The 20337-nt window shown below is 42.4% G+C and overlaps 1 protein-coding gene across 1 annotated transcript in view; it reads left to right on the top strand.

Annotated features, from left to right (window-relative positions):
* The first annotated feature begins 228 nt into the window (after positions 1–228).
* The window catches only part of SLC6A11 (solute carrier family 6 member 11), a 237013-nt gene continuing 216904 nt past the window's right edge, over positions 229–20337 (top strand). Inside the window, exons 1-2 of the mRNA XM_040359316.1 lie at positions 229–382; positions 919–1152. Of these exons, the coding sequence (XP_040215250.1) occupies positions 933–1152 (220 nt within the window). The 5' untranslated portion in view covers positions 229–382; positions 919–932. The remainder of the gene's footprint in view (positions 383–918; positions 1153–20337) is intronic.

Genomic DNA, 20337 nt, shown 5'->3' on the forward strand with positions numbered 1-20337 from the left:
CACATATTGTCAGTGTAAAATAATGCAGAGAAGCTGTCCGGACCATGTGAATATAGCAACCAGTACTGAACATGTGCTGTTTTAAAATGTAAATAAAGATTTCCTGCCTATCATGCAAAGGTATTAAACCAATAAAGAAAAACAGTGCTTAGTGTTTAACCATTGAGCACCTTAGATGCATTCACTAGACTACAGAGCAACAGAATGAGATGGATAGTCTGGGAGAGGGGGAGGAAGAGGAGGGGGAGTGAACAGGAGGAGGCTGCTATCACATCACTCCTGCAAAGACAGAACATTTGCAAATTATCCATTTTATGGGTAATGTGAACAGTATCATCATTGCTACCATCCACTATTATCCCCGTGCTGAAACAATACTAGGGTAAGTGTGATTTAATGTCTGTGTTTTGCTCAATTCAATTGACTGTTGACCAGCGTTCTCTTAGCTCAATCCTTGGATCTTGAACATCGTAAGAGCAGCAAAGGAAATCTAAAAAAACACAAACACATCTCAGTAGCTTAAAATATGCACGAGGTGGAGAGATGCATATTGGGTATGGGTCATCTAGTATTTTATAGGAAAATATAACATAGCTATTAATCTATAAACTTGTGCTTCTCATAAATGCAACACAACAGCCAGAGACATTTAACAGTTGGTTCTCTCCCATATAGTATAATCACAAACACTACACATAAGAATAATAATACATGCTTTAAAATGAAATGTTGTATCATTGGTGCAAAACAGCTGAAAGTCATTGGCAAAGTGGATTCATTAACCAGACTGGAATGTGTTTACATTGGCAACTTCACATTGAATTATTTTACAGGACACCTATCGATATTGAGAAACAAAGATTTTTGTAGGTTTATCATGGCAACAATCAAAGGGTAAATCTCTTTTCGCATTGACAGGTTAAGCAAGAATCATGACAGCTGAAAAGACTATTCCTGTTATTAATGGGAAACCTGAGGATGCTTTGGATGCTGAAGCTTCAAGTCCCATCCTGGTCCACAGCAATGACAAGAAAGTCAATGAAAGAGGCCACTGGAATAATAAAGTGGAATTTGTGCTGTCTGTGGCAGGGGAAATTATCGGGCTGGGAAATGTGTGGAGGTTTCCATACCTTTGCTACAAGAATGGAGGAGGTAAGGAAGGATGACATTCGGCTGAGTTGCCTATGTTGTCAAGTGCTGGACAGTTCCCTCTGTTCATTAATATAGTTTGTTTGTTTTTTTCCTTTAAAGAAAATAAAAATGCTTTGAGCACATTGGATTAAAGTATGCAGCATTACAACGTAAACTAAAATGCATACATACAGTATATCAATATAAACAACATGGGATTATTTATTAAAAGTAGTTATGTATGCTAGAGTAACATATCTTTTTTTTCGCTTCAAACATCCAGTTGGGTGAAGGCAATTGTTGATATCTAAAATGTTTGGAGATTTCCATACCCATGCTACAAGAATAGAGGAGGTAAGGGAGGATGACATTTGGCAACGTAAAGTAAAACACATACAGAGATCAATATAAGCAACAAGGGTTGATTTATTAAAAGTAGCTATGTGTGCTAGTGTAGCATATCTTTTTTTTTTCTCTTCAAACATCCAGTTGGGTGCAGGCAATTGTTGATATCTAAAATTTTATGAAGATATAGGGCCAGATCCACAGAAGAATTACACCGGCGTATCTATTGATACGCCGCGTAATTTCAAAGTTCCCGCGTCGTATCTTTGTTTTGTATCTACAAAACAAGATATGACTGCATCTGGGCTCGATCCGACAGGCGTACGTCTTAGTACGCCGTCGGTTCATAGGTGCATTTCTCCGCTGGCCGCTAGGTGGCGTTTCCGTCGAATTTCGCGTCGAGTATGCAAATTAGCTAGATACGGCGATCCACGAACGTACATCCGGCCGGAGCTTTTTTTTACGCCGTTTGCGTTCGGCTTTTTCCGGCGTATAGTTACCCCTTCTATATGAGGCAGACTCAATGTTAAGTATGGCCGTCGTTCCAACGTCGATTTTTGAATTTTTTACGTCGTTTGTGTAAGTCGTTCGCGAATAGGGATTTGCGTAGAATGACGTCACCGTCGTAAGCATTGGCTTGTTCCGGGTTAATTTCGAGCATGCTCACTGGGATACCCCCATGGACGGCGCATGTGCCGTTAAAAAAAAACTTAATTTAAGTCGGGTCACGACGTATTTACATAAAACACGCCCCCATCACATTGATTTGAATTGCGCGCCCTTACGCCACCATAGATACACTACGCCGCCGTAACTTACGGCGCAAATTCTTTGAGGATAAGGAAATTACGCTGTAAGTTACGGTGGCGTAGTGTATCAGAGATACGCTACGCCGGCCGCAACAATGCGCCGATGTACGTGGATCTGCCCCATACATTTTCACTTAATTTTTTTGCATGCATTATTTTAAAAAAACATTCCATAAATATTAATGACTAGATACAATTACACACTGTGGGCACACAGAGTGTAAGCATGTATTTTTATATATTTGTAGGCGTGGTTTACTGTAATATGGTTTCACTTTACGTCACTATGGTTCCTTGAGCATTTTCTAGATGGGATGGAAACTATATTAGATTTATTTATTTTTAGTTTGTGGATCAATAACTTCATATCCTAATTATGTGATAGAAGTAGTCTAGTCCAAACTACTTAATAGGTAAAATAAAATGTAAATTTGTTTTTGGATTGCATTATATTTCACCAATTTTGTTTTTTTAGCTAATAGGTAGATGGGTCTATCTATATTTTTACAGCAGCCCTGAAGTGAGATTGTATTCCAAGGTAAAACAAGTATTGAACCAAAACTGGACCCTATGCAGGCAGTTAGATATGCTTTCTTAAAATTGATACATTTTAAGTATTTTAGAGTGAGGCCTCGTACACACGACCGAGTTTCTTGGCAAAAAAACAGCAAGAAACTTGCTGGGAGATATTTTTTTGCCGAGGAAACCGGTCGTGTGTACATTTTCATCGAGGAAACTGTCGAGAAACTCGACGAGCCAAAAATAGAGCATGTTCTCTATTTCCTTGACGGGAATGGAGAAAATTGGCTTGTCGAGTTTCTCGACAGCCTAACAAGGAACTCGACGAGGAAAACGATGTGTTTCGCCCGTCGAGTTTCTCGGTCGTGTGTACGAGGCCTGAGTCTCTCTTTAAACCAAATGTGTGTGTGAGGCAAACTTTTGTAGGACTAGCATAAATATACTTAAACTTTACTATAATCTGGGTTTCTACATGGATTCTACATACCTGTGATAATCTTCCAGGAGAGTATGACTTATGCCTTGTACACACGATCGGAATTTCAGATGGGATAAAATCCGATGCAATTTTCCGTCGGAATTCCGTTCAAGCTGTCTTGCGTACACACTGTCAGACCAAATTCCGATTGTCCAAAACGCGGTGACGTAAAACACTACGACGAGCCGAGAAAAATGAAGTTCAATGCTTCCGAGCATGTGTCGACTTGATTATGAGCATGCGTGTTTTGTTTCTTCCGTCGGAGTTCCTCACAGACGATCGGAATGTTCAATTTCTAGACTACGATGGAAAAAATTCTGTCTGACTTTTTTCATCAGAAATTCCAAACGTGTGTACAAGGCATAAGAATTTTTTTTTACCAGATTTGATTGCATAACAAAAAATATTAGAACAATTATAATAATAATTTTACACATTTTTGATAAACTTTTTCTTACTATAAAATAAAAATATTGGATCTATAGACTGCATTTATTTCATTAAATTATATAATGTTAAATAAGAAGTGTATTTTTTGTTAAATACAGTATATTATGCTTCTATTTATTTCCATGATGACTTTCATTAGCCTTTTCTGTTTGGTTGGTCAACAATTCACAATAATATAATTTAGTTACAATTTGTGTACCTAAATAGGTTTAGACGGTGGGATTAATTTATTAAAGGCAATTAGGGTGTTTACTTTGCAAGGGAAGTTGCACTTCACAGAGGATTTTTCTCCAGACCTCAGGCCTCGTACACATGACCGAGTTTCTCGGCAAAAACCAGCAAGAAACTTGCTGTGAGATATTTTTTTGCAGAGGAAACCGGTCGTGTGTACATTTTCGTCGAGGAAACTGTTGAGAAACTCGACGAGCCAAAAAGAGAGCAAGTTCTCTATTTCCTCAATGGGAATGGAGAAACTTGCCTTGTCGTGTGTACGAGGCTTCAGTAAATGTGGCGAAATTTCACAATGTAAGGAAAATCCAATCAAGCTCTGGGAAAATAAAAAAAGCATAATTTTTGCTTGCACATGATTGGATGATAAGAGTCATCAGAGCTTCACCTCGTTCACGCTCTGGGGGTAATTTCATTGCAAAGTGCAACTTCCCTTGCAACGTGAAGAGTTTATTTGTCTTTGGTAAATCAACTCTGGTGAGTCAAGGAAAAAGAAAACATTTTCTAGATTGTGCCATAAACAAAAAAAAAACAAGTGTCAAAGTAAATAGAATATGATTTATAAATATTAAATGTTGGTTTTGAATTGTGATTTAGGTAATATAACACTGTTTTTGTATTTGCTTATGATGTACTGTATATGTCTTTACTTTTAGGAGCTCATATATATAAAATAATAATCTTGATGGTGGTTTCCTAATGTTTTATAATATAAATATGTGACATGGATATAGGAGCTTTTAGAGACTTTAATGCCTTGGACTTTTTCCATCAGATATTCCGATCGTGTGTAGCCCCATAGGAGTTTTTTCATCGGAAATTCCGATGAATTCCATCAGAGTTTAGATATAGAACATGTTCTATCTTTCTCCGATGGAATTCCGTCGGAATTCCGATGAGATTTGGGCGGGCAAAAGCCTGATCGTGTGTACGCGACATTACATTCTTTATCCAAGATACTCAAGCTTATGCCCTGTACACACGATCGGTCCATCCGATGAAAACGATTTGATGGATCGTTTTCATTGGTTAACCGATGAAGCTGACTGATGGTCAGTCGTACCTACACACCATTGGTTAAAAAAACGATCATGTCAGAACGCGGTGACGTAAAACACAACAACGTGCTGAAAATGACGAAGTTCAATGCTTCCAAGCATGCGTTGACTTGATTCTGAGCATGCGTGGATTTTTAACCGATGGACGTGCCTACAAACGATTGTTTTTTTCTATCGGTTAGGTATCCATCGGTTAAATTTAAAAAAAGATTGCTTTTTTTTAACCTATGGATAAATAACGGATGGGTCCCACACACGATCGGTTTGGTCCGATGAAAATGGTCCATCAGACCGTTCTCATCTGTTTGACCGATCGTGTGTACGCGGCATAACTGTAAACCGTAGATTTTATGTCTCCATTATTAATCTGTAGTTAGCATGTAAAGGCCATTATATCCATGACCACATTATGTTTGTGGCCAAGGACAAGTTTGGCTTGTCAACACCCCTTTTTGCTCTCAGTCTGTTTAGCTATCTCTCAATACAGTAAATTAAGTAACTGTTCGCCTAACTTATGGAGACAACTGAGCAAAATACTTTATAATGCTCAGGTTGCAACAGTAGCACCCACAGGAACGCATGTTTTCTTTCTGTTATAATTAATAAAACATTTTAGGTTTGAGCACTGAATTATCTGGTGCACTAAAGAATTGCCGTTAAGAGATGCTCCACAGGCATGAGATGGTGCATAGGTTTCCTAACGTATGTAATGCCATGTAAATATTTAACCCCTATATTAACTATAGAAATATATATATCTTTCTATTGTACTGAGTAAACCGCTAATTACAATTGGAATACAGATGAAAAAAAATGCATTGTGATTTGTTATCTTTATCTATGTGTGATTTAAGGCAAATATGTTTAAAACTTTAATAACTACAACTGCTAGCAAAACAATAATAACATACCAACTCGTATCTTCTAGAGCTCTCCATGAGCACCAAAAAGAGGTGTTATAGTATGTAAATACAGGACTAACAGTAAGGCAAAAGATAAAGCACTGACTTCTGAGCTTAATACGGGCCTTCACCCAAAGAAACAAATTGCATCTGGCTCCAACCCGCTCCCATTTCCTCAATTGAGTATTTTTATTTTTTATTTATCTTGCTTTTTTTTGTGCTGCAGGGCAGCACTTACTCCTTTCTTGCCTAGGCATGAATGACACTGGGCCGGATTCAGATAGGTTAGCGGATCTTCTGATTTAAGATCCACCGGCGCAAGTTTTTGAGGCAAGTGCTTAATTCAGAAAGCACTTACCTCAAAACTTGCGGCGGCGTATCGTAAATCCCCCGGCGGAATTCAAATTCCGTGGCTAGGGGGCATCTACAATTTAAATCAGGTGCGTCCCCGAATTTTCCCAGTGTGCATTGCTCCAAATGACGTCGCTAGGACGTCATTGGTTTCGGCGTGAGCGTAACTTGCGTCCAGCTCTTTTCTGAATCGACGTACGCAAACGATGTAAAAATTCAAAACTCGGCGCGGGAACGACGGCCATACTTAACCACTTCCCGCCCGGCATATAGCCGATTTACGTCCGGGAAGTGGTTATGAAATCCTGACAGGACGTTTTAGAACGTCCTGCAGGATTTCATGCCACAGGCGCCCGTGGGGGCGCGCATCACGGCGATCGGTGATGCGGGGTGTCAGTCTGACACCCTGCATCTCCGATCTCGGTAAAGAGCCTCCGGCGGAGACTCTTTACCACGTGATCAGCCGTGTCCACTCACGGCTGATCACGATGTAAACAGGAAGAGCCGTCGATGGCTCTTCCTCACTCGCAAACTGCAAAAAAAAAAAAAAAAGCCTGCAAAAAAAAAAAGAAGTCTAAAAAAGAAAAAAGATGCCAATCAGTGCCCACAAATGGGCACTGACTGGCAACCTGGCACAATCAGTGCTGCCCCACAGTGTCCATCAGTGCCACCCCAGTGTCCATCAGTGCCACCCCACAGTGTCCATCAGTGCCACCCCACAGTGCCCATCCATGCCCAGTGCCCACCTATCAGTGCCCATCTGTGCCACCCATAAGTATCCATCAGTGCCACCCATAATTGCCGCCCATGAGTGGCCATCTGTGCCGCCTATGAGTGCCGCCCATGAATGCCCATCAGTGCCGCCTATGTGTGCCCATCAGTGCCGCCTATGTGTGCCCATCAGTGCCGCCTAAGTGTGCCCATCAGTGCCACCTATGTGTGCCCATCAGTGCCGCCTATGAGTGCCCATCAGTGTCGCATACCAGCGCCGCCAATCAGTGCCACCTCATCTGTGCCCGTCAGTACTACCTCATCGATGTCCATCAGTGCCATCTCATCGGTGCCCATTAGTGCCGCCATATCAGTGCCCGTAATTGAAAGAGAAAACTTATTTACAAAAAAAATAACAGAAAAAAATAAAAACGTAATTTTTTTTCCAAATTTTCAGCCTTTTTTTAGTTGTTGCGCAAAAAAAAAAAATCGCAGAGGTGATAAAATACCACCAAAAGAAAGCTCTATTTGTGGGGGGAAAAGGACGCCAATTTTGTTTGGGTACAGCGTCGCACGACCGCGCAATTGCCATTCAAAGTGCGACAGTGCTGAAAGCTGAAAATTGGCTTGGGCGGGAAGCTGCGTAAGTGCCTGGTATGGAAGTGGTTAACATAGGATACCCCTCACATAGCAGGGGTAACTATACACCGGAAGATACGCCGTCGTATCTCTATCTGAATCCGGGCCACTGTGTTAAAATATCGCTACCTAATTCTACAAGGTCTATTCTAGCCAGATGAGGGAGCCCTCCGTAAAATACATGGCAATGCAAACAATCCCCCCAAAAAATAGATAGGGGCTCTACCTTTCCTCTGGACCTCCAGGTAAAACAAATATATATATATGAAAAAAATTGTAAACGCATAAAACGACACTTAATGGGTTAAGATATCATACAATAACTCCCAAAGCTCACTTTGGGACTTTGTTTAATCCCCATGCCCATGCTAGATGCTGGATACATTGTTTGGAGAGAATATGCTAAGCTCTTGATTGCATATGTGGGTCATATGTGGGTCCCTGATTTTGAGGGACTGTCCCTGATTTGGAGCAATGTCCCTCTGTCCCTCATTCCTCCTCATTTGTCCCTCATTTTGGTCTGATCTGTATAGATGTATATAAAATTCACTTTTTATTTATCAAACAGTGTTTCCCAGTGCTAAACCTTTAATCTAATTTCTAAATTGCTGCATTTGTTAATTCTAAAAGCCAATATAAAGGAATAGTAGTGGTAAAAAAAGCACTTGTGGGTTTAACCAATCTTGTTTTTTTTTACAATTCTCCTTTAAGGGGTGTGGAAAGGGGTGTGTCCTATGCCTGCATACTTTTGCTGATAAGTGTCCCTCATTCCCATCTCAAAAAGTTGGGAGGTATGGTGGGTAAACAATGGATATCCCAATTGAAGAGATCATACTTATTTGTATATGCTTGTGGACTTTAACCACTTAAGGACCGCCTCCTGCACCTATACATCGGCAGAATGGCACGGCTGGGCACAAGCACGTACAGGTACGTCCTCTTTAAGTGCCTAGCCGTGGGTCGCGGGCGCCAGCTGGAGTCCCGCGATCGGTCCCCGGAGCTGAAGAACGGGGAGAGCTGTGTGTAAACACAGCTTCCCCGTTCTTCACTGTGGCGCTGTCATCGATCGTGTGATACCTTATATAGGGAACCACAATCAATGACGTCACACCTACAGCCACACCCCCCTACAGTTAGAAACACAGATGAGGTCATACATAACCCCTTCAGCGCCCCCTTGTGGTTAACTCCCAAACTGCAATTGTCATTTTCACAGTAAACAATGCATTTTAAATAATTTTTTTGCTGTGAAAATGACAATGGTCCCAAAAATGTGTCAAAATTGTCCGAAGTGTCCGCCATAATGTCGCAGTCACGGGAAAAAAAACGCTGATCGCCGCCATTAGTAGTAAAAATTTTTTTTTTATAAAAATGCAATAAAACTATCCCGTATTTTGTAAACGCTATAAATTTCACGCAAACCAACCGATAAACGCTTATTGCGATTTTTTTTTTTACCAAAAATAGTTAGAAGAATACGTATCGGCCTAAACTGAGGAAAACATTTTTTTAATATATTTTTGGGGGATATTTATTATAGCAAAAAGTTAAAAATATTGCATTCTTTTCAAAATTGTCGCTCTATTTTTGTTTATAGCGCAAAAAAGAAAAACCGCAGAGGTGATCAAATACCACCAAAAGAAAGCTCTATTTGTGGGAAAAAAGTAACGCCAATTTTGTTTGGGAGCCACATCGCACGACCGCGCAATTGTCAGTTAAAGCGACGCCGTGCCGAATCGCAAAAACTGTCCGGGTCCTTTAGCTGCCTAAGGCCCCTTTCACATTGAGGAGTTTTTCAGGTGGTACAGCGTTAAAAATAGCGCTGCTATCCCGCCTGAAAAACTCCTTCACTGCAGACTCAATGTGAAAGCCCGAGGGCTTTCACACTGAGGTGATGCGCTGGCGGGAGACAAAAAAATCTCCTGTCAGCAGCATCTTTGGAGCGGTGAGAGGAGCGGCATGTATACCGCTCCTTCACCGCTCCTTCCCATTGAAAACAATGGGAAACCGCGGCAATACCGCCTGCAATGCGCCTCTATAGAGGCGCATTGCGGGCGGTATTAACCCTTTATCGGCCGCTCCCTGGGGTTAATACCGCACCGCTAGCGGCTGATTCCCGCAGCAATCCCGGCGGTATAGCGCCGCTATTTTTAGCGGCGATATACCGCCACCGCGGCTACAGGTCCAATGTGAAAGGGGCCTAAAGCTCCGGGTCTTAAGTGGTTAATGATTCTCATGTGACAAGATAGCACCCATGACTGTGCGAAGGAGGTGGCTAGATTCTATAGAGAGAAGATGTTTAAAAACACGCTATATGGTCCCTATTGCCTCCGCTAGACTATAGCACTTGAACAATTTACTTCTATAGTCTGAAATTCAGCAGACATTCCTATACTACATGATTCATCTGTGAGGCCCCGTACACACGACCAAGTTTCTCGGCAGAATTCAGCCAGAAACTCGGTCGGAGCTGGATTCTGCCGAGAAACTCGGCCGTGTGTACACTTTTCAGCGAGGAAGCCGACGAGGAACTCGTTGGGCCGAATAGAGAACATGTTCTCTATTTTCTCGTTAGTCAATGGGAAAAGTCGGCCCGCCGAGATCCTCGGCGGCTTCAACACCGAACTCGACGAGGAACTCGATGTGTTTGGCACGTCGAGTTCCTCGGTCGTGTGTACGGGGCCTGAGAGGGAGACAGTTGGTCTGTTTGAAACTATATACCATCAGCTTATTAAGTTTCTTTCGTGTGAGGGACTTTACTCAATATAATCTACAGCATTGTCTCCTCTGGAGCACAGTTTTTATTAAAAGGGATGCAATTGAGAGACCATGGGATTACAATCTATAGAGATCATGTGTGATATAAGATCTTGAAAACATTTACAAGCATTACATATGGTCAAACCCCCACATGGTCAGACATTTGGCCAACAAGGAGCAAGATATCAACCCTAATATTTGCATATGAGGAACAGTCCAAGCCTTTTAAGCCTATAGCATTTCTTTCAATTATACTGTATATGTACAGCTGGCAATCACGAGTGGCCACCGTTACGAAAGACATTAGAAAAATAAATATAGTATACCACACTTATTACAACTAGGTGGTGATTGGGTGGTTCGTCTTTGTTTGTTTTTTATTTTGTTTGTAGTCTTATGTATGTCATTTTAATAGAGTCTAATAAAGATTTATGTGATCTTAACCCATTGAGTACCCTCAAGAAGCGTCACGCATGCTTCATAAGTTTCCAAATATCTTTGACACATGTTTGTTTACCTGGAGTTCCAGGGGAAAGGTAAAGCTCATATCCATTTTTGTGAAAATTAGCTTAAAAGGGTTGTAAACCCTCCTGTTTGCACACACATGTTATTTCTTCTACTACTCTGTAAAAACATTTCTTGAAATGTTAGATTGCAGAAAGACAGCATTAAGAGATTACTTGTTAATAATTTATTTGTACAAGTAGTGATAAAAATGTCCAACCGGCATTTTAAATAGATGGGTGTACTGTTTGAAATATATAGGACACTTCTATTAAAGCTTGCTTATTGAGATCCAATGCCTCATTCAAATAAATTTAGTAGAATTATTAAAATAATAACCAATTTGTTGCCACTTCTCCATCTCAAAATTTTCAAAAGGTTTGAGTTAGGTACAAAAATAGATCTATATTCTAGATGAGATAGATCATCAGTTATCCCAACTTTAAAAGTTATATACAAATACCTCTGCTGATAGCTCTGTGAATTTGCTAGCTCTGCTGATAGAAACTTAAAAAAGTCCACAGTTTTTTCTTCCAAAAATGTTTTCTTTTCTCTTTATACAGGTGTCTTTAAACCTATAGGGCCAGATTCTCAAAGGCGTTACGACGGCGCAACACCATTTGCGCCGTCGTAAGTCCTAATCTGGCCCCGGGTATCTATGCGACTGATTCTTAGAATCAGTTACGCATAGATACCCATTAGATCTGACAGGCGTAAGGCTCTTACGCTGTCAGATCTTAAATGCATTTTTTTTCCCGCCGCTAGGTGTCGCCGACGTCGTTTTCCCCGTCGCTTATGTAAATTAGCAAATTACGACGATTCCCAAATGTACGCGCGCTCGACGCAGAGAATTTACTTTGTTTCCGTAGCCTTTGCGACGCATAAAGTTGCCCCTGGGTCTATGGAGGCGCAGCCAATAGCCGTCGTTCCCACGTCGAAATTTAAAAAATCGACGTTGTTTGCGTAAGACGTCCGTGAATGGCGCTGGACGCCATTTACGTTAACGTCTAAGCAAATGACGTCGGTGCGACGTCATTTAGTGCAATGCAATACCCGACGGAGCATGCGCAGTACGCTCGGCTCGGGAACGCGCCTAATTTAAATGGTGCCCGCCCCATTTGAATTGGGCGGGCTTGCGCCGAGCGCTTTTACGATACACCGCCGCAAATTTACAGGTAAGTGTTCTGAGAATCAGGCACTAACGCTGTAAACCTGCAGGGGTGTAACGTAAATCACATACGTTACGCTGCCCAGGAGCAACGTAATTGTATGTGAATCTGGGCCAAAATTCGACGCGGGAACGACGGCCATACTTAACATAGGATACGCCTCATATAGCAGGGGTAACTATAAGCCGGAAAAAGCTGAACGCAAACGACGTAAAAAAATGCGCCGGCCGGACCTACGTTCGTGGATCGCCGTATCTAGCTAATTTGCAGACTCGGCATGGAATTCGACGGAAACGCCACCTAGCGGCCAGCGTAAATATGCACCTACGATCCGACGGCGTACTAAGACGTACGCCTGTCGGATCGAGCCCAGATTCCGTCGTATCTTGTTTTGTGGATACAAAACAGAGATACGACGCGGGAACTTTGAAATTACGCAGCGTATCCATAGATACGCTGGCGTAATTCGTTTGAGGATCTGGCCCTATATTATCAAAAGTATTGGAACTGTCTTTACATGCACATGAACTTGAATGGCATCCCAGTCTTAGTCCGTAGGGTTCAATATTGAGTTGGCCCACCCTTTGCAGCTATAACAGCTTCAGCTCTTCTGGGAAGGCTGTCCACAAGGTTTCGGAGTGTGTCTATGGGAATGTTTGATCATTCTTCCAGAAGCACATTTGTGAGGTCAGACACTGATGTTTGACAAGAAGACCTGGCTCACAGTCTCTGCTCTAATTCACCCCAAAGGTGTTCTATTGGGTTGAAATCAGGACTCTGCACAGGCCAGCCGAAGTTCCTCCACCTCAAACTCGCTCACCCATGTCTTTATGGACCTTGCTTTGTGCACTGGTCCAAGTGATTTGGTGGAGGGGGGATTATGGTGTGGGGTTGTTTTTCAGGGGTTGGGCTTGGCCCCTTAGTTCCACTGAAGGGAGCTCTTAAGGCATCAGCATACCAAGACAATTTGGACAATTTCATGCTCCCAACTTTATGGGAACAGTTTGAGGATGGCCTATTCCTGTTCCAACTTGACTACACACCAGTACACAAAGCAGCAATAGAAAAAAATAAGCCAGTAACCCAAGAGCTTCTTCTTCACAGAATTTAGTTAGCACAATGGCAATAAACAATCCAGCATTTGCCATTATGCTGGATTGTTCATTGCTGTTGTGCTAAATAAATTCTGTGAAGAATAAGCTCTTGGGTTGCTGGCTTGTTTTTTCTATTATGGAATTTTAGTGAATGACACGGTCAGTGCCCCAACTCCGCTCATCAAGTTTCAATATAGCAGTAGAGCTTTGGCTAGTCTCTTTTGTGCATCAGTGCACAAAGCAAGGTCCATAAAGACATAGGTGAGCTAGTTTGGGGTTGAGGAACTTGATTGTCCTGACCTCAACCCAGTAGAAAACCTTTGGTATGAATTAGAGCATAGAATGCGAGCCAGGCCTTCTCGTCCAACATCAGTGCCTGACCTTACAAATGTTCTTCTGGAAGAATGGTCAAACATTCCCATGGACACATTCCTAAACCTTGTGGACAGCCTTTCCAGAAGAGTTGAAGCTGTTATAGCTGCAAAGGGTTCGGCCAACTCAATATTCAACCCTATGGACTAAGACTGGGATGCCATTAAAATTCATGTGTGTATAAAGTCAGTTCCAATACTTTTGAAAATATAGTGTATCTAAAGCAAAAAAAAAAAAAATATTTTAGTTTTGGCTAGAGTAGGAAAGTCTTGAAACCTGTCAGATTTGTAGTGTAGTCTATGTCCCCACTGGTGACATTTACCCTCTTCATTTGTCATAAGGACAGAAAGTAATGGGGGATCCAACATTTTCCATTGTCCCTGAAACAGGAATAAAGAAGAGATCTTCCAAAGTAGACATCTGTTTCTGGCAACAATTGACTAAGATGCGATTTTCCCATAGAGTTTCTTTTACCACTGCATACTCTAACCAAAACTTAAAACAAATGTAGCGCCCCCCCTTTTTTAGTTAGTGGGGCACTACGCTAAAGTTAGTGGAGTGGGAAATTTAAGTTGCTCCCAATCACAGATGTTTAGTTTCTACTGTTGCCAGTTTGGGACTGCCTCCTGGGTCAGTCTGCGTGCCAGGGGTGTGTTGTCACCCCTGGACAACAGTTGGTGCTAGAGGGGTTCTGATGGACCTATCTTTCCCCAGCAGCCAATCAGAAGAGTTTTTCACTCTTTTGGGCATGCTGGCGGGGGGTATATCTGTGGCAGTCGCCATGAGTAGATGTGCTATGCGGGGCCCGAGTCCAGGTGCGGCATCCAACTTCAGGGTTCGCGCATCCATGGGCCCCGCCATCGAGGCTCGCCTGACCGGAGCTACATACCAGGCAGAGTCTCACCTTGATGCTGAGAGGGACCCCAGCGGCTTGCTGGGTTCCAGATCCTAAGCTGGGAGCTGTACGATGAGGAGTCTGCTCGGGAGAACCTAGATACAGAGGTTGTCTGCGAGGTTGGGATGTACCATCGGGGATCCGGTCACCACGCCACACGACAGGTACATTGCAACTGTCCATGGGTGACCCTAAATTGTGCTTACTGGGAGGATTCGTCAGTCCTAATCTTTAACCATTTTCAAATACCTATCAGGCCTGTCCAGAGGCCCTGTTTCCTCCCAGTGACTTTATTTGCAAGTGACCCACTGGCTGCCAGGCTAAAGTTAACTACCTGTCCGGGGACACTTTACCCACTCCGGCAGGAGTGGCGACATTTGAGCTATTTGTACTGAGAGCAGGCTTGCTCTCCATGCTTTGATATCCAAGGCCTGATACCACAGTTCCCTCTTGCTCATCAACCCTTTCTCTACTGTGTGCTATGTTGATGTTGGCTATGTTAGCCTTGGAATAAAGCATTGGAAAATCCACGCTGTTGTCTGGACATTTGCTCCTTATCCACACTCACAAGTTATACCCCTAGACAAGAGAACTGGGTAACTTAATACGCCGATCCCGAACTATTCAGCGGCTCCTTCGGGGGTGAGCGATACACGAAAAAAAAAAGTTTTGATTTTAGAAATATTCTAAGATGCCCATAAACAAGCTAATGCGAAATGTATGTGAGTAACAGATTCAGACATTCCTTACCACAGTGAGACTATCTAGTAGTCTCTTACAAGGGTCTCAGTTGGAAAATCTCTACAACCAAAATAAATTGGTAAAAATTTCACATTCTGCTCCAGGAGAACTCAGGCTTCACACTAAACAATCCCATATCAGGTGCTGGGTGAAGCAATCAATTGTACCAGCAATAAGTGTGCCGTACACAGTGGCGGTGCATCCATAAAGGGCGCAGAAACGCCACCCCCTCTCTCCTGCACCGCTCTACCATCATAGATAGTTCACTCAGCTTTGTGTTAGCAAAGCGAAGGAATTTGCTTTGCTAACACTGAACCGCCTCTCAGCCAATCAGGTTGCCTGTTTGGCTGAAATGTCAAGCGCTGTGATTGGACACCTGAGAGAGAACAGAGGAAGACATGGAGGATGTGCAGGAGACCGCCGCTGACCTGCTGCAAGACAAGTAAGTGCCAGGCAGCATCTGATGGGGGACAGTAGCAGCAATTGATGAGCACGCTGGCAGCATCTGAAGGGGCACAGTAGCAGCAATTGATGGGCACACTGGCAGCATCTGATGGGGCATAGTAGCGGCAAATGATGGGCACACTGGCAGGGCACACTGGCAGCATCTGATGGGGCACAGTAGCAACAATTGATGGGCACACTGGCAGCATTTGATGGGGCACACTGGTGGCAATTGATGGGCTCAGTGTCAGCAATTGATGGGTACAGTGGCTGCATTTGATGGCACAGAGGCGGCAATTTATGGGTACAGTGGGTACAGTGGCTGCATTTGATGGCACAGTAGCACAGTAGCACAAATGGCACAATAGCTGAGTTTGGCACAGTAGCTGCGTTTGATGGGCACAGTGCTGCAATTGATGTTTTTTTTTTTTTTTTAAATCGTCAGTAGGAATGAATACTATTCTGACATGTTTTGCAATAAGCACAGTATTTTATTTGTGCCTAGCATGGAACATTTCAGGATCCAACATGTTACTACTGGCTATTTTAGCAGAGGAAGAATAATATTTTGCATCTTGGTTTGTGGCATTCCTATTGCTGGTACAATTGATAACTCAAAATTGTTACCCTCTCTATGCCAGTGGTTCTCAACCTCAGTCCTCAAGTACCCCCAACAGGCCATGTTTTCAGGTTTTCCTTTACTTTGCACAGCTGATTTAAATCAATATCAATGACTTGGTATTGATTAGAACTATTTTATCTAAGGGAAGTTTCCAAAACATGGCCTGTTGGGGGTACTTGAGGACTAAGGTTGAGAACCACTACTCATAATCAAGAAAGGACTGGCAGATCTCAGACTTTCCATCACTCTCAATAGAAGATGGGCTGGCTATCGTCACCACTGCATTTCGAGACGCCCGGCGACCCCTAATGAGATCTGCACTTGGGTCTCCTACTAATGTGGCCCGTGTTCAGTAGCCGATTACTAATTTATTTAGAACAGTCTAACATTATTAATTTGTCAGATTCTATTAAAATGAGGCTTGACCTCTGAATGATGTCAGGAGAAATAGCGAGGCAATTGTGAAGTGATCTGCCACACGTATCTCCCATTTAATCAACCAGCCGATTCATGCTGCTGGCTGGGATTAGTTCACAGTGTGTTCAAGCACTGCATGCCTCCTTCCCAACCAGAGTGAATTCCTTAGAGGAATAGGAAGATAGTAATGAAATAAGATTGTTAATAATGAAGGCTGAAAGGAAAAATAAAAAATGCCACTGGATAACTTTGCAATCGTTTTTTTTTCCTTTAAGAAAAAAAATAACTTGCCTTCTATAAATTGTCTGGCTAGCATATAAGGTAGTAATGTGTTAACATGTGTTAACAAGAAGCATGCTAATAAGAGGAAAGAATTTGACAGAGAGATCAGCTTTTCAGTCTGGTGCTTTTTCTTTCACTGTTCAATCACAGTCTGAGGGAGAGACAAGGGGCCAGATTCAGGTAGAAGTGCGGCGGCGTAACGTCTCGTAGATACGTTACGCCGCCGCAAGTTTTCATCGCAAGTGCCTGATTCACAAAGCACTTGCGATAAAAACTACGCCGTAAGCCCGCGTAATTTAAATGGGCGTGTGCCATTTAAATTAGGCGCGCTCCCGCGCCGGACCTACTGCGCATGCTCCGTTTCGAAATTCCCACCGTGCTTTGCGCGCAGTGACGTCATTTTTTCGAACGGCGACGCGCGTAGCGTAATTCCGTATTCCCGGACGGCTTACGCAAACGACGTGAATTTTTACATTTCGACGCGGGAGCGGCGGCCATACTTTATACAGCAATACGTTTGCTGTGTAAAGTTAAGGCACCAAAAACGACGACTAACTTTGCGACGGGAAACTAGACTAGCGGCGACGTAGCGAACGCGAAAATCCGTCGTGGATCGCCGTAACTCCTAATTTGCATCCCCGACGCTGGTTTACGACGCGAACTCCCCCCAGCGGCGGCCACGGTACTGCATCCTAAGATCCGACAGTGTAAAACAATTACACCTGTCCGATCTTAGGGATATCTATGTGTAACTGATTCTATGAATCAGTCGCATAGATACTCTGAGAGATACTCCGTCGTATCTGAGATACTCCGTCGTATCTGAGATACTCCGTCGTATCTCCGCTGTGAATCTGGCCCAAGATCCTTAATGCCTTGTACACAAACAAAGTCAGACGGAATTTTTTCATTGGATATTCCGACCATGTGTGTGCCCATCGGACTTTTTTCCGTCGGAATTTAGAAAGACCGTTTTGAAAAAAAAGCAATATTATTTACTTTTTGTTATATTAAATATCCCCCAAAAATCTATAAAAAAACTATTTTGTTCCTCAGTTTAGTCCGATACGTATTCTTCTACATATTTTGGGTAAAAAAAAAAATCACAATAAGCGTTTATTGATTGGTTTGCGCAAAAGTTGTAGCTTCTACAACATAGGGGATATTTTTTTTATATTTTTTTTATATTTTTTTTACTAGTAATTTTTATCGTGACTGCGACAATATGGGGGACACATCTGACACTTTTGACTCTATTTTGGGACCATTTATGCAATGATCAGTGCTATAAAAATGCACTGATTACTGTGTAAATGACACTGGCAGGGAAGGGGTTTACCACTAGGGGGCAAGGAAGGGGTTAAGTGTGTCCTAGGGAGTGATTCTAACTGTGTCAGGGCTGGGCTACTAGTAACACAACACTGATCACTGCTCCCGATGACAGGGAGAAGAAGATCAGTGTCCTGTCACAAGGCAGAACAGGGAGATGCCTTGTTTACACAGGCATCCCCACGTTCTGCAGCCCCGTGACATGATCACAGGACACTGGCGGACATTAAGTCAGCGGGTCCCGCGGGACGAGGTCGCGGTCACAGTGGCAAATTTAAAGGGACGTACATGTACGCCCATTTGCCTGCCTGTGCCATTCTGCCAACGTAAATGTTTGTGCGGTGGTCGGCAAGTGGTTATGGTAACCAATGACAATAATATCATATATAGGGCCAGATTCAGGTAGGAGATATGGCCGCGTATCTCCAGATACGCCGTCGTATCTCTGAGTGTGCGGCGTCGTATCTATGCGCCTGATTCTTAGAATCAGTTACGCATAGATTTGACTAAGATCCGAACGGCGTAAGTCTCTTACGCCGTTGTATCTTAGTTGCATATTTACGCTGGCCGCTAGGTGGCACTTCTGTCGATTTACGCGAGGAATATGCAAACTAGGTAGATATGCCGATTCAGAAATGTACGTCCGCCCGGCGCATTTTTTTACGTCGTTTACATTAGGCTTTTTCCAGCGTAAAGTTACCCCTGCTATAGGAGGCGCATCCTATGTTAAGTATGGATGTCATTCCCGCGCCAAATTTTTAAAATTTTACGTCGTTTGCGTAAGTCGTCCGTGAATGGTGCTGGACGTAATTTACGTTCACGTCGAAACCAACACGTCCTTGCGGCGTACTTTCGAGCAATGCACACTGGGATATGTCCACGGACGGCGCATGAGCCGTTCGTGAAAAACGTCAATCATGTCGGGTCACATTTCATTAATATAAAACACTGTTCCTCATTTGAATTAGGCGCGCTTACACCGGCCCATTTACGATACGCCGACATAACTTAGGAGGCAAGTGCTTTGTGAATACAGTACTTGTCTCACTATCTTACTTCGGCGTAGTGCAAATGGGATGCGCTACACCGGCAGAAAGATACGCCGCCGTACGTGAATCTACCCCATAGTATATTACGTAAAGTAAAGTATTTTACTGGATGTATCTACTTTTTTTATTTTTTCATGTGTATTCTAAGTAGAACCTACTAAGGAGACTGTATTGAATTATTTTCTATATAGCATAACCTGGCATGCTTTTCTGATGCTCTTAAATGTTGCTATGCAAGATTTGATATAACTTCATGGTGCCTTTAAGTGCTTAGATTGTGTGTTCTGTAACTACTTTATAGAAAAAAAATTCAATAAACAGATTGAAATACAAAACATCATGGTAGAATAGTAAACTAATCCAGGGATGGTAGGAGGCACAATATTTTTGACAGCAATGAAATGCACAAATGTATCTGCATCTCTGCTTTATGATCACTGCACATTCAGGTTCATGTCCTTAGTGTGCATTAGGTTTTTTTTTATTTACCGAGATGCTTGACTGCACCAACTGTGCCCTTTATGCTGAGGTGCTCCCACACATGAAGTAACAATCTCAGGTCAGTGCATTATTTTCTTCCACATTCGAAATCCCCCTAGCTTTTTTACCTTTCCTTAAAGTAATTATAGGGTTAACTTAAAGAATCAGGTAGCTAAATGTAAAACCTTGGAACACACCTTTTGATGTACGTTAGTGTGTTTATCGTTTTGGGTGCTTTGCAAATTATGATGCAGGCTGTTTATCACTTTTATTGTTGGTACTATAAACTAAAAATGTAGCCACTGCTTCAATATTCTAGGAAATTTAAAAAAAAATTACTATCCTCTCCAATTATCTGAAATGAATGGAAAAATGCTCACCCACTCAACATACACCGCCATATCCAATAGATATAAGAAAAAAGATTTTGGCCTGTATGAAGTTCTTGGCACAAAATATAAACATGCATGAATGCAGTTTTGTATTCATTAATACAATTTTTATACAGTAAAACCTTGGTTATAGAGTAACTTGGTTTGAGAGCGTTTTTCAAGACAA

Source organism: Rana temporaria, chromosome 7 (assembly GCF_905171775.1).
Source record: "Rana temporaria chromosome 7, aRanTem1.1, whole genome shotgun sequence".
NCBI classification, from domain to species: Eukaryota; Metazoa; Chordata; class Amphibia; order Anura; family Ranidae; genus Rana; species Rana temporaria.